Raw genomic sequence first — 27,036 nt, 5'->3', positions numbered from 1 at the left:
TTCTTTTAATCTGTTTCTATATGTATGTTTATATTTAATGGTTATTACTATATTATTATTACTATATCCAAATAAACCTTTAATTCTCATAGTAGAATTAAAGCAGAATAAACTTAGAAATAGGACTGGCTGAAGGTCATTCAACAAGAGCCTTGGTAGTACAGTGGTCTAAGGCACCCTGTTATTAAGCTGGTTATTAAGACCAGCTGCCTACAATTACTGCAGGTTCGAATCTCGCCAAGGCTCAAGGTTGACCCCGCCTTCCATCCTTTCTAAGGTAGGTAAATTGAGGACCCAGTTGTGGGGGCAATAAGCTGACTTGGTATAAATATATAAAAGGATGAAGGCTATTGCTGAGCACATTGTAAGCCGCCCTGAGTCTCCGGAGAATGGCGGCATATAAATCAATTTTTTTTTTAAAAAGTGCTTTATATTGAGCAGAGAGTTGAACACAGATCCTAGTTAGATACTCCTCTGACACTTCCCTGTAATTCCTATTGTTCAAGTATATAATGATGACCCAATGAAGAGCAGAACTCTAGAGTCTCAGCTTCTGTCTCAAACAGTTATGCATATGTTATTACTAGCTGGACGCCTGTGCTTCACTATGAAATTGTGTGATCAGGTGTGATAAATTGACACTTGAAGCCTGAAACTTAATGTAGAATGTGTAACTCTGTAGCATCAGAGCATGTTAATATAAAGCAACTGGCAGTTGGAACAGAGGGGGAGGGGGAATAGAATGTCCCAGCCTGCAGGCCAGTTGAGTCACGCACTGGCCACGCCCATGCCCAGTTTAGCGAAGGGGTAGCATCAGAGCATGTTAATATAAAGCAACTGGCAGTTGGGACAGAGTTCCTTTCAGGTGGGGAGGGGGAGTAGAATGTCTAACTCCTTAGCATCAGAGAGTGTGAATATAATTCTGTATATGAAATAATAATAATCTGATAGTCATTTAAAAAAATCCTTTCTTAGTGAGCCAAGAGGAACACACGTGCCAAATTTCAAGTTTGTAGGCTTTACCGTTTTGGAGATTTCGTGATGAGTGAGTGGTACTTGGCTTTTATATATATAGAGTTCATCTGTCCAATACAGTTTGTGCTCACTCAGGATATTTCCCTTCCTTTTCCATATTCTTTTTGCATTTGGTGCCTGACTTCTCCTCTAGCCTGAAGAGTCTCAGCTGAGTTTAAAATCAATGTGTTAGTGGTCTGTTAATACCTGCCCCAATGGAAGAATTTTATATGGGTTATATGATATGAGAACCTGACTAAAATGGGAAACAAAATGAGATAAAATAGACCAATGGCACACTTAATTAAAATAAATCTGCATCAAGCAGAATGCATTCTAATTATGTTATCTGTGACAAAGACACGAAAAACTGTTGCCACTGTCACGTACGTATACAGTTACGCAATTTAATTTTATTCTTACTATTGGAACTTTCGAGTCTCCCTTTAAGATGTTGATCATAATGGAACTGTGCTAGTGAAGTGCTAGAATTTATATTTTTCAGTTCAGTTTTTTGGAAATATACAATAGGGAAACCTAGAAATCTCCTTCATATTAAATTGTGTTCTCTGTATCAGCTTTGCTGATGTGTCTGGAGGTGATGTAATAGAGTCAGTGACAGATTTAAGATTTCATGTGGAAAAAAGAGCTAGGTGACATTTGTTTAAGCTGTACCACAAATGTGTAGAGAAATTATAGCCTGCCTGCCTGCCTTCCTTCCTTCCTTCCTTCCTTCCTTCCTTCCCTCCTTCTTCCCTTCCCTCCCCCTCCCTCCCTCCTTTCCTCCCTCCCTTCCCTCCTTCCTTCTTTCCTCCCCTCTCCTTCCCTCCCTCCTTCCTTCCTTCCTTCCTTCCTTCCTTCCTTCCTTCCTTCCTTCCTTCCTTCCTTCCTATGAGCCCGCAGAAATTAATATTCAGTAAGTTGAATAAAACTTTCATTTCTCAGTTCTTATTTTCTGTAGGAATCTGAAGTACTAAGGAGGACTTCTTGTATGGCTGATTAGCTGTATTCAAACCAGCTGCGTTGTGCTGGTTTGCTCTAGAATATTGGCATTCATCCAAATTTGCAAATGTTCTTTTGAAATTGGGGTTTGTTACTAGGACATAGAAGTGAATGTAGTACAGAAGCGACCCACTTCTAAATATATTGAGGTTTCATAATACTAAATCACAATAGTGATCATGAAAAACCTATGATATGTTAACAGCAGAAAACAATCTTTGTTATGATTTTTTTTTTTTTGGCCTAGATTTGAATTATAATTTGACATCCGATGTGGCAAAGAAAGAAAAAGGATACCCAATCAGGATTTACTTCATTTCTTCTGGAGAAGCAACGAGCCAGATCACAGAACAAATGCAGCTTTCCTATATGCAGAAACAATGCATAAACTACTTAGCTTTTGTAAAGGTTGGTCCATGTTTGGCTCATGTTATATATACTTTTATATTTCTACTTACCCTAAATTATCTATTGAGGAAAATAGATGTGGAATGCATTCAGCTTTCTATTTCTGAAACAATAATAAGGCTAAGAATAAGTACCACTCAGTACATGAAAAGGTGCACGATCGTGTTTTTTAAAATTTGGAAGTTTTCTGCATGATTATTTAAAGTATTTTAGGGGTCCTGGGATAAAGGACTATCTCCACAACTGGTACTCTTTCCATAAGAAAGAAAGAAAAAGTCTCTCTCTACCCTGGAAAAGTAGAATGTAGCTGAACTAAAAAAAGCTAAAAACATTTTGGATTCCCTCAAAAGCCTAGTACATTCCTTTATACCAAAGAAGGTATCCTGAAAGACAATGACACAACTCAGTTCTGCTTTTGGTTATTCTTGGCTGATTTTGCTCAACAAATATCCTGGCTTTAATTCACTTTCAAATATTTGTCATGTTATATGGCAGGATCAGAAATACAAACATAATTACTTCACAGGGACAATTGCAGACAATCCAACTCTTTCAAGAAAGGACTTTCCAAGATGCAGAAAGAGAAAAGAATCCATTTGCTGGCTATCAGCTTCTCTGCCAAGTTTAGGTGATATTTTATAAAGTTTGGGGTCTGCACGATGTGAACTGAGGGCCACAGGTTATCCTGCATTAGTTAATAAGTATCTGTTTTAAGAAGGGAACCATCAATTATACCAGAAAGCAGAAAGGATGCATTTTTATACTATTTGTGATGGGGAGCTGTGCATGGTGCTTTTCATACAGAGCATTAGCTTTATTTTTTCTCTTGTGATTAAAATGGTATGGTATGAATGTTCGCTTGCCTAAATAAAACTGGTAGAGTGATCAGGATGGCCATCTTGCTTAGCCTGTGTCTCAGTGAAAGAAACTGAAGAAGGATGAAATTATATTGAAAATGCAAAAGAGCGAGATGAAAATTCAAGATCTTTCTCTGTGTATGTCTCTGGTCTCAGTGACTGACCCAGATTCAATCTTGCAACAATAAGTTTTCCCAAGTATCTTGTATTCTTTAAATTCCCTCTACTGTTCTCTCCTCTTTGAAGCATGTTCAGCATAAAATAACAGCTTCTTTTCTTAATACACATACCTGCAACAGTCTCTGTTGTGACTTGGTTTAAGATTAGCAAAAAAAAAAAGAGAGAGAGAGAGAGAGAGAGGGGGGTTGTTGTTATCCTTTGTTGAAAATATATCTTTGGACTACATATATTCCCAGCAGACCCGGATTGCAATAGAAGCCAAAGAACTGGGATTTTTTAAATGAACTTTCTTTGCTAAAGTAGCTTATCCTAGAGAATTCATGTAATAAGTTTTCCTGTTTCTCTGAGTAGCAGGGGATTAAAGATCTGTTCTACATCCTTTAGCTGGCCTGAAAGCAAGTCAATGGATAGAAGTAGCTCTAGTTTAGTATGCAACTGGTGTCCTGTTAACCCTTGTTGATCAGTGCAATGTAATAAATTCAAACTAAGAGATTACAGGCAATAAAGAGAAATAACCTTCTTTGAATCCAGCTACAGGTTGTCCTTGATTTACAACCATTTGTTTAGTGATCGTTCAAACTTACAACAGCAATGAAAAAATGTGTAATGATGATTGCTGTGTTCCAGGGTCATGTGATCATCTTTTGCAACCTTCTCACAAGCAAAGTCAATGGGGAAGCCAGACTCACTTAATAACCATGTTACTAATTTAACTACAGTGATTCACTTAATAACTTTGGCAAAAAGGTTGTAAAATGGGTCAAACTCACTGAACAACTTTCTTCTTTAACAACAGAAAGTTTGGGCTCAATTGTGGCTGTAAGTGAAGGACTACCTGTACTATATTTTCTTAATATTTTCTGTTATATTTAAATAAGTAAATTGATCTATCAGCAACATATAAAAATATAAGTAATATTCTACTAACTCTTTAGTGAGTGATTACTTAGCAAAATTAGAAATCTGAGTTTTCTAAGATTTGAGCTTTAACATAAAGCCAATTGTTTTAAAAGAAGATACTACAGATGTTACAATTTTAAAATATAATGCATTTTCTTTCTGGGAGAAACTGGAAACGTTGCGGCGATACTGGTTGGGAAATAGCGAAGCTCCATTGAGCTTTGCGAAAACCCAAACTGACAAACCGCTGTTAGGGGGTGTGTGTGTGTGTGTGTGTGTGTGTCTTCAGACCGGATCTGTCTTGTACGGATGGGGGAGAGAGAGAGGCGCCTAAAGACCAAGAGGAACAGGCAAGTTCCTCGAAAGGTTGGAGGCAGCTCTTTGACCCTGCGGCGGGGGCAGTGGCCATTAAAGTGGCCACTTACAAGCTGGGGCAACCGGACTAAGAATTGAGCAGGATCAGTGATGAAACTGAGTATTGTTACCAAGTGAGTGATTGGCCAACTCACAGGGAAGAAGAATTTTTTTAAAAAACTTTAAAAGAGGTCCCAACCTGAAATAAGCAGCTAATTGGTATTTAGGAATTCAAAGTGAAGGAAAAAAAATAAAGATGAACTTTAAAAATGAAAGCCCTAAAAGAGAACTGGATTTAGAATTGGACTTGGAAGAAATTAAGAATAATATAAGGAAAAAGAAATTAAGAGAAACAACAAAAGGAATTAATCGAAGAACGGGAAGTACTACTTTTGTGGATTTACAATTGATACTTTTGCCTGGGGTTTTGTGGATTAGAGAGAGACATCTGCTGTGGAAAAGAAATACTGCACTCAAATCAGCATTAGAAGCCTTTTAAGGAGTATTTGTTTAAACAGCTGGAGTAAGATTATAAAAAGAAGTTGAAAGAATACAATCTCAAACTGGAAAGGTTCAAATGACTATCTGAATTGGACACTACTTGGAAAAAAAAAGAAGAAAAAAAGACATCAAATGGGCTTGAATTAAAACTATATACAGTTTAAGATAAAATAATAATAAATTTAAAAATTATTTCTTCTTAAATTGAACATATGGAGAATTGGGAGCATGAGTATGAGGAGTTAAGGGAGATGTTGCAAAAAGTGCGAGAAGCGTTTAAGGGAAACAGAGAAGCAGAAGATTGGATAGAATACAAAAAAGAAAGAAAGAGAAAAGTGAGAAGCAAGAATATAATGTTGGAAAGAAAATAATTGAAGGAAAAATATAGATGATTACACTGAGATTAACAGTGATAAAATAAAAATAGGGAATATCTCTCAAAAAAGAAGAAAAGAGAAGGAAATGGGAAAAGAGTGAGGGGAAGAATTAAAAGGATAATAACGTTAAAAATTAGAGAAAAGATGCAGGAAGGAAGTACAATAAATACAAGAAGGAGAAGAAGAAGGAGAAGAAGAAGAGGAGGAGGAGGAGGAGGAGGAGGAGGACGGGAGAAAGGGAGGAAAATATTAAGAAGTGGAATTCTGGAGAGTTTAAAAGAAAATGGTTAAAAGGGGAAGGGAAAAAAATGTAGTAGAAAGGGAATTAAAGCATTAACATGTTGATTTAAGGAAATGGTATTAGTAGTAGAAATTGTATGTAAGAAACAAATTGGAATAAATATATAGATTATTGTAAAAGGGAACACTTAAATGAAATTAAGACATAAAATTGAAATGTTAGTAAATAATGTAAATAAAGATGAAATGAAAGGTATGTAAGAAGTTAAAAAAAAGAAATATATTTTATAATGTAAAACAGATCAGCAGAAGCAATGTGAAAGATAGAAAGGTTTATATTTTGTTGTCTGTGGATTTAAGGATTGGAGAGAAACATCTGCTGAGGGTAAAGAAATGCGTGCCAAAGATTGAAAAAACAAAGGAAATTGAAATTAAGAAATAAAATTGAAATGTTAGTAAATGAGGTAAGTCAGGGGTCTTCAAACTTTTTGAACAGGGGGCCACTTTAGGGTCCCTCAGACTGTTGGAGGGCCGGACTGGCTAGGTGGGTGTGGCTGCCCCCCCATGTGACTAGGTGGGCGTGGCTTGGTGGCCATGTGACTGGCTGGGTGTGGATGAGTGGGCGGAGCCAATTTAGCACTCCATTTTGCCAATTTAGCAGTCCATTAAATAATACACACAAATGAACTTTAATTTGTTTTCCTCCTAGGAGTGTTTTATTTGATTTTGTTTGACTTTTCTTTTTACTAGATCATTTTTTAAGTTATTTTTTAACCTTAAGAGGTTGCAGAAAAAAAATGCTTTTAAAAGCCTCTGACGATCAGGCAACTCAGCTGGGGTCGCCAGAGGCTTTTAAAGGCATTTTTTTTCCTACAACCTCTTCAGCCGAAAAGCCATCCATGCGAGGGTTGGGAGTGGTGGCGCAGGGCAGGGGGCGGGGCTGAATCCCTCCACTGCGCAGGACAGATACATTGTGTCAGCAGGCCGTACCCAGCCCGCGGGCCAGAGTTTGAGGACCCCTAATGTAAGTAAATGATGTAAGTAAATGATGTAAGTAAAGATGATATTGTTCAATGTAAAATAGACCAGCAGATACGAAATGTTTATATGTAACAATAACTGAAAGTAATTGAAATATTAGGAAAAGAGAAAAATAATTATTGAAGTGGGAATAAGAAATTAGGAATTATAGAAAATAAGAGGTGGAAGGTTAATTAAGTTGAAAGATTTTAAGGTAAAAATGGAATAAGTTGAAATACAGTGTTAAGAATTAAAAAACATGATGGGAATCTTAAGGAATATATGCAATAAATGGAGAGAATCGGGGATGCCTGGACACCATAGGAAAAAAAAAACACTGAATTGAAAATGAATACAGCAATAGAGAGAAATGGAAGAAAGAGTAGGGAGATTGAAGGAAGGGAGAAGGAGAGAGAGGAATAGAAGAAAGGGAAGAGGAGAGGAGAGGAAGAAAGGAAAGGGAAATAAGAGTAGGAGAGAAGGTTACGGGGGAAGAAAGGAGGAGGGGGAGAAAGGAAGGGGAAGTAGAGAAGGAGTAGGAGAGGAGGGAAGAAGAAGGTAGGAAGGATAAAAGAAGGGAGGGAGAGGAAGAGAAAGAGAAGAAAGATTGCTGTAAAACAAAAAAGATGAAATGGAAGAAAGGCAACTCTGAACATGTTTAAATATATTAAATAAAGAATGAATTATTAAATATTAAAAGAGAATATATATGATTAAAAATTGAGAAAATAGAATTTGAGGGCGAAAGAAGATACTGTTTATAGAAATAAGAAGAGAAATATTAAGATTTGATTAAAAATATGGAAAAAGAACACTGGCAGAAATCGTAACTAAGTAAAATATATTTGGATATGATAAGTTGTATATGATATGATATGATATGATATGATATGATATGATTAATACTCTGTTTCATAAAATATGTTGGTGTGTATTGGGGGGAACCAATAAAACTTGATTTAAAAAAATAAAAAAATAATGCATTTTATTTCTTTCACATTTGTTGTGTTACAACCATATGTGTTACATAAAGTTAGATCTAATAATTTTATTAGGTTCATTACTTTCCTGATTCTTTAATGGTATTTTCAATCTGTAAGGCAACTTCTGAGTCACAGAACTTTTATAATAGTTCAGATTTCATATGGCCATCACTGATTATGCAGTAATTGCTATTCTGAAAAAAACAACCATTGATCAACATTTCTATTTAGCTCTTTAAAAAGGGCTAACTTCCTATTAGCTTATATGTATTTTTATTGGAGAATATCACACATCAGTTCCAATTCTATGAGAAAAAAAATAGGAATTGGTTTTATGAAAACAAGACTGTACTTGGAACTGGGAACTCTAAAACTCTATAAAACTAATATTACCCCCCTTTCACTTAGGAGCTTATTTGTGACCATACACTAACTCAGCTTAGCCTTACTAGTACTTTCCAAACTTGCTGAAACTGCAGTTCCCAGTTTTCCCATTCATCATGCTAACTGGAACAGGACTCTTTGCAAGGCAGAAGAATAATCACTTGGCTTTTTTGAGGCATGTTGCCAAGTTATTTATTTATGAAAGTCATACATGGCCTTTATTTTGGGGGTTGAAAGTGTAATAAATGGAAAGAGAAAAGAAGGATTCATCTTGATATTATAGCAATAGCAATAGCATTTAGACTTATATACCACTTTACAGTGCTTTACAGCCCTCTCTAAGCAGTTTGCAGAGTCAGCATATTGCCCCTAACAATCTGGGTCCTCATTTTATCCACCTCAGAAGGATAGAAGGCTGGGTCAACCTTGAGCCTGGTGAGATTTGAACTGCCAAATTGCAGGCAGCCGGCAGGCAGCAGAATTAGCCTGCAGTACTGCACTCTAACCACTGTGCCATCATGGCTTATTATAATCCAAACAGCAAGCCTCTGAGGAAGTTTTAGATAAAAGAGTAGTTTAAAATCATCTAAGGAACTCCAAGGTCAAGTAGGAACTTGATATAAAGAGACAGAAGAATAGTCATCATACCACGTAAAGAAGAACAACCATAAATCCTTTAGACAATCTTACAATCTTCTTATGTTGTAATTTTTCAAAGGCTAGTCCTAACTGTGGGTGCTATAGGAAATCATTTTAACAATATTAATTAGTTAGTCTTGCAGATGTCATAAGGGTTTATCATGTATCAAGCACAGTGTTGAAGAAATGGGCCTGGGAATCAAGCATGAGAATTCTCTTGTGTGATTATTTTATTTATTTATTTATTTATTTATTTATTTATTTATTTATTTATTTATTTAATTTGTCATCCATCTTGCTGCTATCGGTAGTAAAAGCAATAAAACCATGCAAACACAAATATTTAACTGCAATATAAATACAAATTATGACTAAATGATGGGGAGGAAAGGTAAAAGATTGAGCAGGCGGGAGATGGGATCTGCTATCAGATCCATCAACCACCTCCAGTATAGTACTCCCCCTTTGGGCCCCCAAGTCAGTTGGCATAACCAGGTCATCAGGCTCTTCTGGAAGGTCAGGAGGGTGGGAGCCAATTTGACTCTGGGGGGCAAGATGTTCCAAAGAGCAGGAGCAGAGTATACTTTTCTCCTGGACCCCACCAGCTGGAATTCCCCAACCAATGGGGTCTGCAGCATGCCTCTTCTGCTGGCATGGGTAGGGTGGGCCACTCTATTTGGGGTGAGGTGGTTCTTTAAGTAACCTGGATCAATGCCATGTAGGTCCTGAAAGATGACAACCAACACCTGAATTGCACCCAGAAGCAAACTGGCAGCACAGGAACATCTGATAAAAAAAAAAGGCACAACTAGTGCACAATAGAATAGAAATAGAATTTTTATTGCCCAAGTGTGATTGGACACACAAGGAATTTATCTTGGTGCATATGCTCTCAGCGTACATAAAATAAAAGATACGTTCATCAAGAATCATAAGGTACAACACTTAATGATAGTCATAGGGTACAAATAAGCAATCAGGAAACAATATCAATATAAATCGTAAGGATACCAGCAACAAGGTTACAGTCATACAGTCATAAGTGGGAGGAGATGGGTGATGGGAACGATGAGAAGATGAGAAGATTAATAGTAGTGCAGACTTAGTAAATAGTTTGACAGTGTTGAGGGAATCATTTGTTTAGCAGAGTGATGGCGTTCAGGAAAAAACTGTTCTTGTGTCTAGTTGTTCTGGTGTGCAGTGCTCTATAGCGTCGTTTAGAGGGTAGGAGTTGAAACAGTTTATGTCTAGAATATGAGGGGTCTATAAATATTTTCACAGTCCTCTTTTTGACTCGTGCAGCATACAGGTCCTCAATGGAAGGCAGGTTGGTAGCAGTTGTTTTTTCTGCTTTTTTAAAATTGATTTTTGTTAATCCAAGATGGCGCTGCCAAAGGCTGCCTCGGTGAAATGCTCTCTAATGGTTTCTTTATTTTTAATTATTCTCTACGACTCACTATGGATTTCTTACTCACGAACTAGTGCACAACCCGGAGTTGCAAGAAAGCTCTCTTAGCTGCAATTGCCACTTGCTCTTTGAGTCCAGGAGAACCCTCAGGTTGCAGATAGGGTCTTATTGGGGTGGTACCACATCAACCAGAATTAAAAATGTCAAAGTCCTGATCTTGGAGCTCATGTATCCAAAGCCATTTAGTCGTGCCAGAGTTCAGTCAAAGCCTGTCACCCCTCATCCAGGCCCCTACAGCCTCCAGTCATCCTGAGAGGGCAGCAATTCGGGTCACTGGAATGGATATACAGAATTGAATATTGTCAGTTGAGTACTCTTAGTACCTCAATTTATGGTGGTGGATAATCTCTTCATGTAGTTATTAAAAAGGAGTGGAGAGAATACTGAGCCCTGCAACTCATCATAAAAGAGCAGCCATGGACTGCATCTCTCACTCCAATTGGGACTGTCCTTGAAGAAAGGAGCTAAACCAGTTCAAAATTTTCCTACCCAGACCCCATAGCTGGCCCAAAAGTATACCATCCTGCTGAGACGTCAAGAAAAGCAAAGATGGCTGCACTCCCATCCCACTTTTTCCTGAGATTGTCCACAAGTGAGACCAATACTGTTTCTGTCCCATTAAGTGAGCCTGAACCTGGACTGATCAACAACCGGATTGCTAGGCGACATTCTGCAGAGAGAACAAGGGCAGAGAAATAAATTGCTCAATTGTTAATTTTGGGACTTCAATAAAATTTAAATTGTAGCCACTCAGAAGCAGTACAATACATTTCAACTATGTATTGAAAAACAGTTAGACAAATAGTATTTAACAAGTTTAACAAATAACTAACCATTCCCTTCTCTTACTGGATTACAGGTAGACCTCGAGTTATGACCACAATTTAGTCCAATATTTATGTTGCTAAGTGAAACATTTGTTAAGTGAGTTTGTCCTTTACACATTTGTTAAGTGAATAACTGCAATTGTTAAATGAGTAACAGGGTTGTTAAGTGAATCTGGTTTTCCCATTGACTTTGTTTGTCAGAAGGTCACAAAATGTGATTACATGACCCTGGGACACTGCAACCATTGTAAATGTGAATCAGTTGTCAAGCTTCCGAATGTAAATTACATGACCATGGGGATGCTGCAACAGTAATAAGTATGAAAAATGGTCATAAGACACTTTTTTCAGTGCCAATGTAAATTCGAACTGTCATTAAGTGAACTACCTGTAAGAAGTCGAGAACAACCTGTATTGTTCTTTTTTAAATTTTATGTCCAGGTCCTTACAATCTTAATCTCCAAAAAAAGGGCATTTTTCTTTGAAATGAAAATCATTTTAAGATGGGGGTTCTATCTCTTCACCTTCCACACTATTTTAAGTCAGTAGCAAGAATACAGCAGCTGCTTCTTTGCACATTTACTTGCTCCCAAGAGTGGACTTTCAATGATGATTTTGGCTCTGTTCCAGTTGCTGAATTGTTTCATGAATATAGATCTCCCTAATTCCCTCTGAATAAGAGGTTGGGTGTGTGTGTGTGTGTAAGGCTTTATATGGGATAAGCTTTCTTTCCCTTACGTATACAGTGACTTTTGAAAGAGTTTGCTTTTTCCTTGATCTCTCATCAGGTTTTTTCCTGGGTCATTCCATGTGAAGTGGTCTGGGGCTCCCAGCTCGACCATCAAGGATTTCGATGAAATTTGGTGTGAACATGCACATATGCCCCCAATGAACATTAGTAAAATGTCACATTTGCTGATGCAATACTTGCGGAGATAAAGTCATTTGTATGACCCCATACCTCAGCCTTTGACAGTATGACTCGGTTTTAGCAACTTTGAGACATAATACCTCCGGCAATATTTTGTTGTGAGAAACAAAACTTGGCCATCTTGTACAACTTGTTGTGCTCTATTAAACAAAATAATAAAAACATTCTCATGAGTGATCTCCATGTAAATAATTTGGAGCAAAGTTGGCCAAAAATTACTGTGGCACAAAAAAAAAAGGGTTAAAGTTTGGCTTTTTATGTCTCTGGAAGGAAAGGTATGAGAAATGTGAAACTTTGTGCACAATAACTTAGCAACACAAGGTTGTCAAATATAACATTTCATTCTCCTACTGCTTTCCAGTAGTTCACAAATTGAGTGTAATTGTGACGGTTTTTGTAAATATGGCAAAAATAGGGTATTTTCAGCCCGCTTTTACAAAGAAAGATCTTCTGGAAACTCTGTTAAATCATTCTCATTAGAAAGAGCATGTTTCAAATCCTCTAAAAAAGTAGGGCTGGTGTTTCATCTCTGACATATAAAGCCCTAAAAATAGGGACAAAGTTGTGGATATTACGATGGAAGTGTCACATGCATTCTATTATATTGCGTTGGTCCATGGTGACATTGTCATTACCAGTTCAGGCACTTGACCCAGCAACCCCATCACCATAGGGGGCACACCTGATAGCCATGCAATACCAGCCACGGGTGGGTTTCTTGGTTCAGGATCCCAAGCCGGCAATTGGGCAGCTTATCCTAGGTTCCCAAACCAAAATTGGGTAACTTATATGGTTTTAATTCTACTCCAATAGTTTCTGGCTTCTGGACAAGTACATATGTCCATATCACCACATATGCCACATATACCATATCACCACATATGATAGTAGGATCCTGATGTCTGATGACAGTTCCAACATTTAACTGATTTATCTTTAAACATTTTTGCCAATTTTTCCAGTGGCATATGCCACCTATAAAACATTTTGTATTAATTCTCTTTATATGCAGTGGACATTGTTAATTTATAGTTCGTTTCCTGTAGCTGTTGCCATCTGTCTAACTCGATTGAATATCCAAAATTTGCCCATGCAATCATTGTTTCCTTTACTTGCTCTTCTAATTCAATACCAGTAAAAAAATGTAGGTTTTTTTTATTATTTTATCATCTGTTCCTTTGAGTATCCTATCTATAGCTGTCATTTCTAAATAAAAAACATATAATTTCACATCCTTTTCATATCTTGTTTGTATTTGCAAGTGAGTATACCAATCCATCTTAATCCTTTGTTCTTCCAGTTTGTGTTTCCCTTTCAATTCCCCCTTGTCTGTTAATATATATTTATATCTAAGAATATTTCTAAAACTAATAATATTTGGGTATATTAATGCTTCCATTGTTGATAACCATATTGGTATTTTCAAATAGTATTAATCTCTGACCTTCTCCCACGCCAATAACAATGCATTTCTTACATAATGTCTATAAAAATATGTATGCATCTTGCTTCTACCATACCATAAGAATGCATGCCATCCCAATTGTAAATCGTGTCCTTCCAAGGTTAATAGTTTTATATTTCTTAATTCAATCCATTCTCTCATCCAAGTCAACGCTGTGGCCTGATAATATAATTCCCAGTTTGGCAGTCCAAATCCTCCACGTAGTCTTACATCCTGTAGCATTTTTATGTTAATTTATGCTTTCTTCCCCTACCATATGAACTTCCTTATTATTTTATTTGTCTTTTTAAGTTATAATAATTATATTTTTATTGTTACACATCTTGAAGTTAATTGTATTCCTAAATATTTTACTTTTTTCACAATTTGTATGTCTAATTTCTCCTTTATGTTTTTTTTTTCTGTGATATTTTTCACCAATATTTTTGTTTATTTATTTATTTTTAATCCTGCCACCTCTCCATAGTCCTCTATTTGTTCTAATAATTTAGGGCCTGTTGTTTGAGGTTCCTCCAAGATAAACACTAAGTCATCTGCAAAGACTTGTAGCTTATATTCCTCTTTTTTAATTTTCATCCCTTTTATTTCTTCATTCCATCTTATATTTCTATTTAGCACTTCTAAAGTCAACACAAATAACAATGGGGATAATGGACATCCTTGACTTGTATCTTTTGTTATGTTCACTTTTCTGTCATCTCTCCATCATTTATTTATTTATTTATTTATTGGTTCGATTTATATGCCGCCCTTCTCCGGAGACTCAGGGCGGCTTACAATGCGTTAAGCATTATCTTTGCTGATTGTTTATTGTAGATTGTTTTTACCATATTTATAAATCTTTCCCCAAAGTCCATTGTCTATCTGTAGTTGCTTTATCATAAACTGGCAATTCACGTTATCAAAGGCTTTCTGGGCATCTAGAAATATCATCGCCATTTGTTTTTCTGAGTGTGTCTCATAATATTCCAAGGTACTCAAAATTATCCTCATATTGTCTCTAATTTCTTTTAGGTAAAAAACCATTTTGGTCCGTATGAATAAATTCATTTAATAATCTCTTTAGTCTATTCGCCATTATTGAAGCAAAAATCTTATAATCCACATTTAATAATGAAATCGGTCTATAGTTTTTTATTAATTGCAAATCTGAATCTTCTTTGGGTATAAGTATAACATACGCCTCCATCCATGAATCTGGCATTTCTGCTTTCCCTAAGAGTTCATTAAATAGTTCCAGAATTACATTGCTTAACACCTCTTGTAAAGTCTATGTGCTGCCGAAGCAAGCACTTTTCTGAAATCAAACCACTTGACATGGAATGACCCTCCTGTATTACAATTTTTAGACTTGATTGCCTTGTTTGTTTTTAAATAAACCTTTATTCCCCTTTGATATATAAAATTAATAATGATTAAATGTGGAGCAGTAAATATGATGCTTTAAGTTGTATGAGAAATAGACACATTTATATCCCAAGATGTTGCAGTGCAGCATTAATTCGCTTTCAGAAGCATAAGGTATTAATAGATTTTTCTTTCATATTCTTTCATATTTCAGTCCAAAGTAAAATTCATTGCATCTTTGCTAGCCAACTCCATTTGCTCAAAGAGTTAAATGTGCATTTATCCCAATTCATGAAACATCTAGTTCTTAAATATTTTGCAATGGCATTTCCAGCACATGTAAAAACATCAACTAGTTATTTCTGTCTATTAACAAAGAATCTTTTTTCTTAAAGGACTTTATGTAGCTCTGGAATACAGAGTTCTATAAAGCCCTGTTATAGAAACAGGGTGAGGGGGCTTAATCACATAAACATTTAATCACTTGGTCATGACAAGCATTGTGATTTTCTTTTTGCTTTGATCCCCCCTACACAAACAGTTCTAACTTTAAAGTTTTATATTTCTAACTTTAAGAGCAAATTAATTTTAAAAGCATTACAAAACCAAAATGATTGTTATGGTATTTAGAAACTGGGGGAAAAAAGAATCTATTACATAGATTCAGACCAGAGAAATATAAATACTGGGTTTTTTTAAAGTTTTTTATTTTTTAAACATAAAACATAAAATATACCTTTTTAGAGCAAGAATTTGATCCAGTATAAAGTAAATACAATTACTCACATTCCCTCAACCAATTTTGTTCCAAATTTTATCCATTTACATCTTAAAAAAAGAAAAGAAAAAGAAAAATCTTATTCTAAACATGTTATCATTCTACTATATCACCCTAAACTCTAGACAATTATTTCCAAACAGACATCATTCCAAATCTTTGTCATTTTAACAATCAATATTTCATATATATTCCTCATTTCTAAGACCCATTACATCGAATCTATATTGTACCTCTCTTAAATAGCAGCTAGTATCCATAATCTTGACAAAGAATATTTTCCTCCTCTCTTAATCGTTTCTAAATCAATCAACATTTCCATCTAAAATTTGTCACACCCAAAATACTTTATTTTGAAGTCTAATATTTAACTGGTTCATAATTTAAATAGCTATTTCCCAACAGTGTTTCCTGCCACTTCTATCTCTATTTATTTAACTGGTTCACAGTTTGGCTTAACTATTCTCCAGTATTATCTCCTCCACTTCCTCCTAGGTTTATTTTTTGGCTGGTTCACATCTTAATCAGTTGCTTTCCAGCGATGCTTTCCTCCACTCCTAACCTTACTTATTTAAGATGGTTCACAGTATAATTTTAACTGCATACCAACGTTATCTCCTTCACTCCTCCTAAATCTATTATGAAACTGGTTCGCAACTCAAATAGTTGCTTCCCAGCAATGCTTTCCTCCGCTCCAACCTCTATTTTTAACTGGTTCACAACTGTATTTCAGTTGCTCTCCAGGTATATTTTCCTCCACTCCTAACTTTTTATTTTTTGGCTAGTTCACAGTTTTGCTTTAACTGTTACCCAGCATATGCTTTCCTCCACTCCTAACTCTATTGGCTGGTTCACAGCTTTACTTTAGCTGTTTTCCAGCACGTGCTTTCCTCCACTCCTAACTCTTATTTTTATTTTTAACTGGTTCCCAGTTTTGCTTTAACTGTTCTCCAGTATGATGCTTTCCTCCACTCCTACCTTATTTATAAGACTAGATCACAGCTTTACTTTCACTGTTCTCCAGAATCATGCTTCCCTCAACTCCTAACTTCATTTGTTTAACTAATTCATAGCATTTTATTTTAATTAATTAAATTAAATTACAATTAATTAATTCACAATGTATTACTCATACTTATTTTTAAATCCATTCTCCTCTGTATCTTTAACTGATTTAAGATAAAAAAGTATATCAACATATATCTTAATTCCTATTCTCTCCTAGGCTTTCCTCCATGCCATGCTTATTTCCAATAAGTGTCAACATTTTGAATCACTTTACGATCAATTTTCTATCATTATTAAATCGGTAAATAATTCTTTTTAATATCCAGCACCGTAAAAAACATTTTCTTCTAAATGATTAGGTCTGTAAATAGAGCTTAAAAATTCCAAATTTAAAAAGGTATTAAGACATCCAAAAATCATGTTTTTCAATCATGTATACTCTTTTTTTTCTAATCAAATTGTTTGTATATTCATAAAATCAACTTTAATAAAAATAATAGTGAAAAAAGAGAGAGAATAGTAACAATATTAATAATAGTTAAAATAAAAAAAGGAAAAGAGAAACAAAAATAAAAAAAGGAAAGAGAATAGAAATATAACAAGAGAAATTGAAAAGAGAATTAGAAAAAATAGAGAGGGGAAAAGAGACAAAAAAGAAAAAGGAAAAAGAAAGGAAAAAATAGAGAAAAAGCAAAGAGAAGAAGGAAAGTATCTCCTAAGATTATTCAGACATCAAACTCCCAGACACCATTACATCCATTTTTTTTTTGCCAGCGCAGAGGGCAATCCTCTGGCCCCGAGGAACCTGCCCGTTCCTCTAGGCCATCCGAGGGGTCCCTCTCTATCCCCCTGTCCCTACAGGACAGGATAGGTCCATCGACCTGCCGGCGGCGGCTTAACAAATCGGGTTTTTCGCGGGGCTCTGTCTGAGACGTCGCGACGCCAACCGGACCTCAATGCTGGGGTTTTTTTTGTAATTTATTTTTAACTATGAAAGTTAGTTACTTAAATTGCCTAAGTGAAAGTGTAAAGTATACATTTTTAAAAATTGGAACTAGTGGAGAAAGTAAAGCTTATTTCTATTTACATTATCAAGTTAATTATAATGACAAAGTTATGAATTAAATTAGGAACAGAATGAATAGTTGATTTGCTGAATTTATAGATACACCTTTTCCTTTCTAGCACAAGATAGCATTATAACCTTTTAATGATAATGCCATCCTGGGTTTGTTATAAATGATCTTGTGATTACTTGTGATTGTTGAATAGAATTTAAAGAAATGGAACCAGTTGTTCTGTGTTCTCTCAGGCACATTATTGTAAGCCACCTAGAGCAGCCCCACCGTGAGATAGGTGCTAAATAAATTTAACAAATGAAAATAAAATATGCAAACAACAACTAACAACTATAAAGATGTGCTAAACCATATTTAGTGGTTTTCATCCTGACCCTACATTGTTGATGACTGCTGTCTCTGTATCTTGTAGCCATGTATTTAATATAAAAGGACTCTATCAGATTTGCAGATGACATCAAGCTAGCAGAAATAACCAAAACCATAAGAGATAAGCTCAAGATCTAGAAGGATCTTGAAACTAGTTCTTAATAAAATGAAATTCAGTGGTGAGAAAAGTAGAGTTTTACTCTTAGGCAAGAAACACCAAATTTACAGGTACAGAGTTGGTGAAACCTGGCTAAAAAGCAGTAACTGCAAGAGGGATGTTGGAGTCTTAGTGGACAATGGCTTAAATATGAACTAACAGTGTACTGTAGCTGCCCAAAAAGTCAATACAATCCAGGCTGCTTTAACAGAAGGATAAAATCAAGATCACGTGAAGTGTATTGCTTTATAATGCCTTCTTAAGATCATGCTTGGAATATTGCATCCAGTTTTGATTGCCACAATTTAAAAATGATATTGAGACTCTTGAAAGAGTGCAGAGAAGAGCAACAAAAACGAATAGGAAATTGGAGGCTAAAACATACGAAGAACAGTTGTAAGAATTAGGTATGTCTAGTCTAGTGAAAAGAAAGACTAGGAATGATATGATAGCAATGTTCCAATATCTCAGGAGTTGCCACAAGGAAGAGGGGGTCAACCTGTTTTCCAAAACACCAGAAGGCAGGAAAGAAACAATGGATGGAAACTAATCAAAGAGAGAAGCAACCTAGAACTAAGGAGAAATTTCCTAACGGAACAATTAACCAGTGGAACAGCTTGCTTTGAGAAGTTGTGGGTGCTCCATAACTGGAAGTTTTGAAGAAGAAATTGGACAGCCATTTGTCTGAAATGGTATACTCTCCTGCTTAATGAGCAGGTGGACAAGAAGATCTCCAAGGTCCCTTGCAATTCTGTTATTCTATTTTTAATTTCAGTTCAGGTGTAGGTCACAAAATGTTTGAAATGCAAAGTAGACCGGGGGGGGGGGATCAAACTGGATTTCTTCAAGGGCCAGATCAGCATTGTAGTTCTTCTCTGCAGGCTGGCTGGGTGGGGGGGGAGGGAGACGGGACGGATGCCTCCTGCAGCATCCTGTCAGCCAAAACAGGGCGCAGGACCCATTTTCGGTCTGGATGGCCTTCTGCAGCACTCTACTAGCCAAAATGGGGTGAGAGGGGCGCCCCCCCCACATCCCGTTTTGGCTGCCAGAGGCACTGCGGGCCGGTCCTTTGCTATTTCCAGGCCATCCCCATGGGCCAGATTTAAGCACCCCACAGGCCGGATTCGGCCCATGAGCCTTGAGTTTGACACCCCTGAACTAGACTGTTTAGATCCCATGTTTTTAAAGTACATGTACTGAATGATACAGCTTTAATTTCTGTTACTTTTGACTGAAACAGGTGACTGGTCAAGAGTTACTGTGGGTGAGGAAGGGGCCTGCATGTAGCTCTGGATTACTGAGAAGGGAAACCAAGAGGCTTGTTAGCATTAGATCAGGGCAATTGGATAAAGCCCAAGGGTTCAGTAAAGAATATATAAATCTAAAGGAGTAATCTGAATCAGTGTTTCTCAACCTAGGGAATTTTAAGATGTTGACATGCTGACTGGGCAATACTGGGAACTAAAGTCCATGCATTTTATATTTCCCAAGATTGAGAAATGATTATATAGATCATATCGTGATCCATGCATGATCAAATTTGATTTGGTTTGTAGTTTATAGTATTGGATGAATCTAGATACTGTAATTTATAATCCATGGATATTGCTTAGTGTTTTAACCTTTCCTGGAAAGAAATTATGATGAAACAATCCAGAAATGCATCAAGAAGAAAGGAACAGATCTGTATCTCAGTAATACACTGAAATGCATATATCTGAACTGGTCAAGGCTTCAGATTTATTATGGCTTTTCAGCAGAACCTTTTTTTCTGCCCACTAAGAAATGGGCTTGTTGACTTCCGGTTTGTGTGCCGCTGACGAAAGACGGTCCCGTTTTTGGACCGCCAGCCCCGCTGCCCGTAGAGCCGCTTCGATCCAAAGAAGCGGCTTGAAAATTCCCAAATCTGAAGGATTTGAGGAGGAGAGTGGGCGAGGAGCAGGTTGAGCCCCTGTGAGCCCCCAGACAGCTGTTACTGGGGAGGAAACAGGCGCGGCTCCCTTTCAACTCGCTGAGACTCCGGACGGCATGGGACGACTCTGCCTAGCGCAGAGCAAGTCGGCAGCAGCAACCTCTCAATTTAAACAAAATTAATTCCAACAACCAGGGGGAGATAATAACTTGAACCCCTAAACCTCGAAACTGCAAGTATTAATACTTTTGTGACTTTGTGATTTAAAGTGGAAGCGTGACTGAGGGGAAGCGGCTTGAAAAATGGCGCCCAGCTTCAGCGTTAACAAGCTGAAAGTGAGAGTGGACTTGTAATGTTATTTCAACTAGTTACAAAGCTGCGCTGTCTGTAACAAGGAGGAAAAAGAAAAGAGAAAAAATTCTTTTAAAATAAGCCTGAGCTTGCTTCAATTTAAATCTTATCCCCAATTTGATTAAACCTGGGGGAATTTTTTAGAGGACTTTGTGGTGGTGGAAAAGGAAAAAGGATCTCCTTTTTTAGAAAAGCTAGCTTCCATGGCAGAATGGCCTCCAAGCCTAAACAGGAAGGGAAGGCGGCGGGGGGGGGGATCCCCCACACATAAACCTGAGCAGCAGCCTCCCAGCCAGCAGAGCCAGAAAAAAGAGTTTGATTTTAAAAGTTTAAAGGATTTTATTACTCAGGCTCTGGATGAGAAATTTCAAAAGTCACAACAGGAAATTAAGCAGGAGATTAATGAAATTAAAGAGGTGGTGCAAGAGAAATATGACAAGGTGACTAATAAATTAATGACTGTGGTGTCTGGTCTCTCAGAAGCAATTATCAGAACGGATGCTTAATTGGAAGAATTTAAATCAGAAATGAATGTTAAAATGAAGGACACTGACTATAAAATTTCTGATGCTGATAATAAAATGTAGAGAGTTGAAAACGAAATTACCATGAAGTTCAGGTCCATGGAATTCACCATAAGGCTTAGAGGTATAAGAGAGAATGATAGACAAGATTTGAGACAGATTTGTGCTGATGCTCTGGCTGTGTTGTTAAAAATTAACCCTGAAGAGATTTTTTACAAAATGGACAAAATTTACAGAGTGAATTCGTGGGTGGCCAGACAAAGACAACTGCCTAGAGATGTGGTGATATATTTTACAGACAGAAGAATGAGAAATGATATTCTGCAAAAGTCTTTTCTCTCTGCTGTGCAAGTGGAGGGAGCTCATATTGGAGTTTATAAAGAGCTACCACCCAAGATGTTAAAAGATAGAAAAGATTTTGGATTTTTAGTGAATGAATTAAAAAAACAACAAATTCCATTTCGGTGGGATGCTCCAACTGGCATAATCTTGAGGTATAATGGAGAAAGATATTGATTAAACACTGTTGAGAAGGCAGAACAATTTTATTCTACTGTCCTTAAAGAGAGACCACCATCCCCACGTACATCTACTGTGTTGGAGATAAAGGACAAGGACAAGGACAAGGACAAGGAGAAGCAACTTCAGCAAGAGATGGAAGAACAGTTTAAGCAGGTGGAACCTGAGGCAGCGGAAATGCAGGGTGCTACAGGAGGTTTTTTGGAGGAGCCCCTGCTAGAGCCTTCTCCGATTGTGACTACAAGAAATGTGGCTTTGGACCTAGTACGGAAAGGTCCAATGCATATTAAAAGGCTTTATAATGTTTTGTTAGAAAGGGATTCAGAACCTGAATTGGTTAAAGACTGTATGATTAAGTGGGCACAAAATTTTGCAGAACCAGTGATGTTGGAAACATGGGAGAAAATATGGGTTCAGAATGTTAAATTTACACAGTCACAGAATCTGAGGGAAAATTTTTATAAAATGTTTTATAGATGGCATTTAGATCCTAAGAAATTGTCGTGTATGTACCCTAATGTTCAACCAAAATGCTGGAGATGTGACTGCCTAGATGCCACATATTATCATGTCTGGTGGATTTGTAAGAAAGTGAAGGCTTTTTGGATAAAAATTTGGTGGGTTATGCAGAATGTTTTAAAGAAAAAAATTCAGTTTTCTCCACAATTGTTTTTATTGGGTATAGTTAAAGGTTTTACACTGGGTGAAACAAAGTTGATATTGTATATGATAACTGCAGCGAGATTACTCATAGGCCAACACTGGAAAAATGAAGCTATGCCCACCATTGAGGAATGGACTTTGAAGATGGCCAGCTTTGCAGAGATGGCGAAGATTTCAGCATATCTAAAAGATTGCTCACAAGAGACTTATGAATGGGAATGGAAAAAGTGGATAGATTATGTGCAAAACAAATATCAAACTAGGAAGTATCAGATAGCTTTTAACTGAAAGTATTATAAAGATAGAAATAATTGAATTTTGTAAGATGAAAAAATATATTGGGGGTGGAGGGGTTCAAGTTTTATAAAAAGGGGATTTTGATTTGGATTATATTCTGTGGAAGTCCGGGGGGGAGGGGTGCGTTGGGGGGGTTAGGGAGGGTTAGGGTAAGGTGACCAGACGTCCCGCTTTTGGCGGGACAGTCCCGATTTTTAGCAATTTGTCCTGCGTCCCGCGGTGTTTCAAAAAAGTCCCGATTTTTCATTCTGCCTCCTGAGTCCCGCTGCCTCTTAAGCCCCAGCTGATGGCTAGAAGAAAAAAAAACTGTTTAAACTCTTGCCCGGGGCTTCAAAGGGCCGCCCTACAGGCAATCAGTGTAAAGAGTTCCTGAAGCAGTTTTTTTTCCCCCTAGCTAAGCTGCAGAAACGAAACCGAAACCAGGATCTTTGGTGCAACGTGACAAAATGAGGCAGAGAGAGATTTATTTTTATTTTTATTTTTCCTCCCCAAAAAAGGTAGGTGAAAAACTGCAAACATTTAGGAGGAGAGTTCAAGATTTTAAAACACAAAAGAAAAAAAAGCTGTATTTAACTAGGAAATTGTAATAATTGAGATACTATTAATTGTATATTGTGTTGAAAGCAGAAATGGTTAAGTTGTGGTTCAGAGGAATATATGGGGGAAATTATTTGGTTTATTATTATTGGTAAATATAATTAATTGATTTGTAAGAAATTGGATTGCATGGAAATAATTGGAATATTCATGTTCATATTGATTAATATACAAAAAAGATAGTTTTATAACTAATTGATTTATATTAAAATGTTGAATTTGTATTAAACAACTGTATTACATAATTACATAATTAAACAATGTGAGGATGGATATAAAAATAGATGACAATGGGAAGGGGTATAATATAGAATAGAAGGGAAAAATTGAATTTGATTAAGATTAGAGATGAGGATGAAGGGTAATATTGGTTTTTTTAAAAAAATAGATGAGGAATAAATATGGCAAAAAGGAAATATAGAAATTGTAAATTTAATTGAAGTGACTAAACACTGTTTAAATTTGTGAACCGGCCAAATGTTCAAAGAAAATACATTGTATGTTTGTATGTGTATTTCTAATTATTGTTATTTATTCATATTTGTTCTTTTTTATTCTTTAAAGTTTAACAATTCATTCTTTATCTTAATATCTTTATATTTGTTTGGGGTTGGCTTTCTTCCCTTTCATCTTTTTTATTGTACAGCAATTTTTCTCCTCAAACCTACCACCTCTCTCTTTTCTTTCCTTCTTACTTTCTCTTCCTCCCCTTCTTCTTCTCCTCCCTACTTCCTCTTCCTTTCTCCTTCTCCTCCTCTCTTCCTCCCCCTCTTACCTTCACTCCTACTCTAATTTCCCTTCCCTTCCTTCATCCCTCTCTATTGCTGTATCCTTTTATGCATATGGACTACTCAGAGGGCTGAAAAAGTTATTTTTGACTGGTCCTCACACTTTTGACCAGTCCTCGAACTTACGACTGTCCTCACATTTTACATTTTTGCCCTATCTTGTCATCATGGTGAAGAGAAGCAGTTGTGAAATGAGTGACATGGTTGTTAAGAATACTGCATGGGCATAAATATGAGGATGGTCATAAGTGTGAGGACCAGTCAAAAGTGCGAGGACCTGTCAGAAATGACCTTTTTCAGCCCTCTGGTTAGTCCTTTTGTGCATATGGATTACTCAGAGGGCTGAAAAAGTTATTTTTGACTGGTCCTCACACTTTTGACCAGTCCTCGAACTTACGACTGTCCTCACATTTTACATTTTTGCCCTATCTTGTCACCATGGTGAAGAGAAGCAGTTGTGAAATGAGTGACATGGTTGTTAAGAATACTGCACGGGCATAAATGTGAGGATGGTCATAAGTGTGAGGACCAGTCAAAAGTGTGAGGACCTGTCAGAAATGACTTTTCAGCCCTCTGAGTAGTCCCTATACACATAGCCATGGCCACCCGGTCACATGACCAGCTAGCCACGCCCACCCAGTCACATGGCCTCCAAGCCACGCCCACACAATAAGTCACGCCCACAATGGTGTCCTTCTTACCAATGTTAAAATCTGTTCACCTTACCCTATACACATAGCCATGGCCACCCGGTCACATGACCAGCTAGCCACGCCCACCCAGTCACATGACCAGCTAGCCACGCCCACCCAGTCACATGACCAGCTAGCCACGCCCACAAAATAAGCCACGCCCACAATGTCCCTCTTTGCCAATGTTAAAATCTGGTCACCTTAGGTTAGGGAGATCAGGGAGGGTTGGGGGGGGGAATGGGGAGAAAATGTAATTGTAAAACTTTTACAATAAAAAAAAAAGAAAAGAAATGGGCTTGTTAATAAATTGGAGTATTTCTGAGCATCTGTAGTGTGGATTTCTGCTGCTCTATGATTCAGAGGAAAATTAAGCCATTGTTTTATTTACTATGCATAATGCATAACAGTATGCAGTGGCACAAATTGGCTGGCTGAATTTGTGTGCAAATTCAGCCAGCAAATCTCTATATGAGTTAGTATTTCGATACCTATAATATTATGTCAGCTTTTTCTTTGCTTGATGTCCTACATTTGCATCAAAGAATTTCCCAGGCAACATAGCTATTGCTGACTATTCTGAGTTAAATCTGAAAGGCAGTTAGGCCATTGTACATACTTAACCGAGAGCAGTCATCTATCATAATTATTTGATAATTTTCAGAGGAGTAGGTAAGCTATTCTTTTGGTAGTTCAGCCATAAAGGGATTTGAACAGTACCAGAGCTAAATTTCAAAAAATGCAGCCTGAAACACCAAAACCACAGAATGGTCTTGCCAGGAGTGACACCACAGTTTTGGAAGCTGAGGTTGTTTTGTTTTTGTTTTAATTTTTTGGACATTTTTATTTCAGTGTCCAATAAACATGACATCTTTCATGTCTGCTTCAGGAAGCACTGGCAGTACTGTGTTCTTTTTTTTTCTGAGCAGCTTAATTTACACAAATGCTATTTTGGTACATCTTGGATGCCTCTACTCTCAGATCAGTGTGCAGAACGTGCTGGGAGTTCATTTCACCTAATGTCCCACTTAGCTGGGACTGAGCGGCTGTAAAACTTAACTAAACAAACCTGGCATTTTCCATCCCCTCACACTGATGTGAAGAGTTCAGCTCTCTCTAGAGAGGTAAGTTAGCCAGGAATGACTATGCAGTCAGCGAGTGTGAAGCTGGATTCTTTCCGTTGATTGAGGATTAAGAGCCAAGGGAGTGGGGAGAAAGCTGCCTTTTCATATTAGAATAGTCAGTCCTATATTTCTCAACCTCAGCAACTTTAAAATCATGTCTCCTGTCTGTTACATGACAGTGTCTGGCTCAGATATCATGAATCTGAAGTTCGGCCTTTGAGGTGGTTTTAAGCTTTGCATACTTGTCGTCCTCTCTTGGTGTGCCCAAGAAATAACCATCAGGTTTTGAACAAACATCATAGTCTCTGAATTGAAATAAGCTATTAATGTCTGTAAGAGTGGAGAAGGGGCAATGCTATTGATCATGAGTGGGTTCTACTTATCTTTACTACCAGTTTGCAACACTATAAAGGTATAGTGTCAGTTGCTGGAAAAGGTAAATTAGAAGACACTAGTATTGCACTCAATTCCCTTATGTACATTCATAACAGAATGGTGGATTACACGGGCTTTTGCTGTAATAATGTATTGTTATCACATATAGGGAAAGTTTCCTGTAAATGCTTTAAAAGGTGTCAGATCCCTATTGTGATACTGCCATTTCTGTGGGGAGGGGGCCCCTGGGTCATTTATTCACTTATTACCCTCTTCTTCTTTCCTACATATTCTGTAATCCCTTAGTTTATAACTCTAACTCTGACACCTATCTGCCCTGTGCTTTGATTTACCTTTGGGGAATGTGTAAGGGGGGAAGGCATCTGTTTTGTCTCAGTTCTGAAGCCTCCTGAAAAAAGCACCTGGGAATAGTCCCTTATCTCCTTCCCAGGATGACCATCTTCACAACTACTTCATACCTGTGGATTGGCTCATTCAACATCGGAATGAGGGGAGGGATTTCTAATTCCTTTATCCTAACAGAATTGCCTAAGGGTAAAGTGACCAGATGTTAACATTGGTAAAGAGGGACACCATTGTGAGCGTGGTTTATTTTGTGGGTGTGGCTTGGAGGTCATGTGACTGGGTGGACGTGGCTAGCTGGTCATGTGACCGGATGGCCATGGCTATGTGTATAGGGACTACTCAGAGGGCTGAAAAAAGTCATTTCTGACAGGTCCTCACACTTATGACCATCCTCACATTTATGCCCGTGCAGCATTCTTAACAACCATGTCACTCATTTCACAACTGCTTCTCTTCACCATGGTGACAAGATAGGGCAAAAAACGTAAAATGTGAGGACAGTCGTAAGTTCGAGGACTGGTCAAAAGTGCGAGGACCAGTCAA

At 37.2% G+C, this 27,036-nt stretch overlaps 1 protein-coding gene across 5 annotated transcripts in view; it reads left to right on the top strand.

The window, feature by feature from the left end:
- Nucleotides 1–27,036, top strand: part of ITGA9 (integrin subunit alpha 9) — a 588,487-nt gene that overhangs the window by 218,684 nt on the left and 342,767 nt on the right. For all 5 annotated transcript variants that reach the window (XM_034425607.3, XM_034423994.3, XM_034424808.3 and 2 more), the window contains exon 15: nt 2,264–2,424. In XM_034425607.3, coding sequence (XP_034281498.1) covers nt 2,264–2,424 — 161 coding nt within the window. The remainder of the gene's footprint in view (nt 1–2,263; nt 2,425–27,036) is intronic.

This window comes from Pantherophis guttatus, chromosome 4 (genome assembly GCF_059756535.1).
Source record: "Pantherophis guttatus breed Tessera chromosome 4, ASM5975653v1, whole genome shotgun sequence".
Taxonomy (NCBI): Eukaryota; Metazoa; Chordata; class Lepidosauria; order Squamata; family Colubridae; genus Pantherophis; species Pantherophis guttatus.
This window is presented reverse-complemented; position numbering and strand designations above follow the sequence as displayed.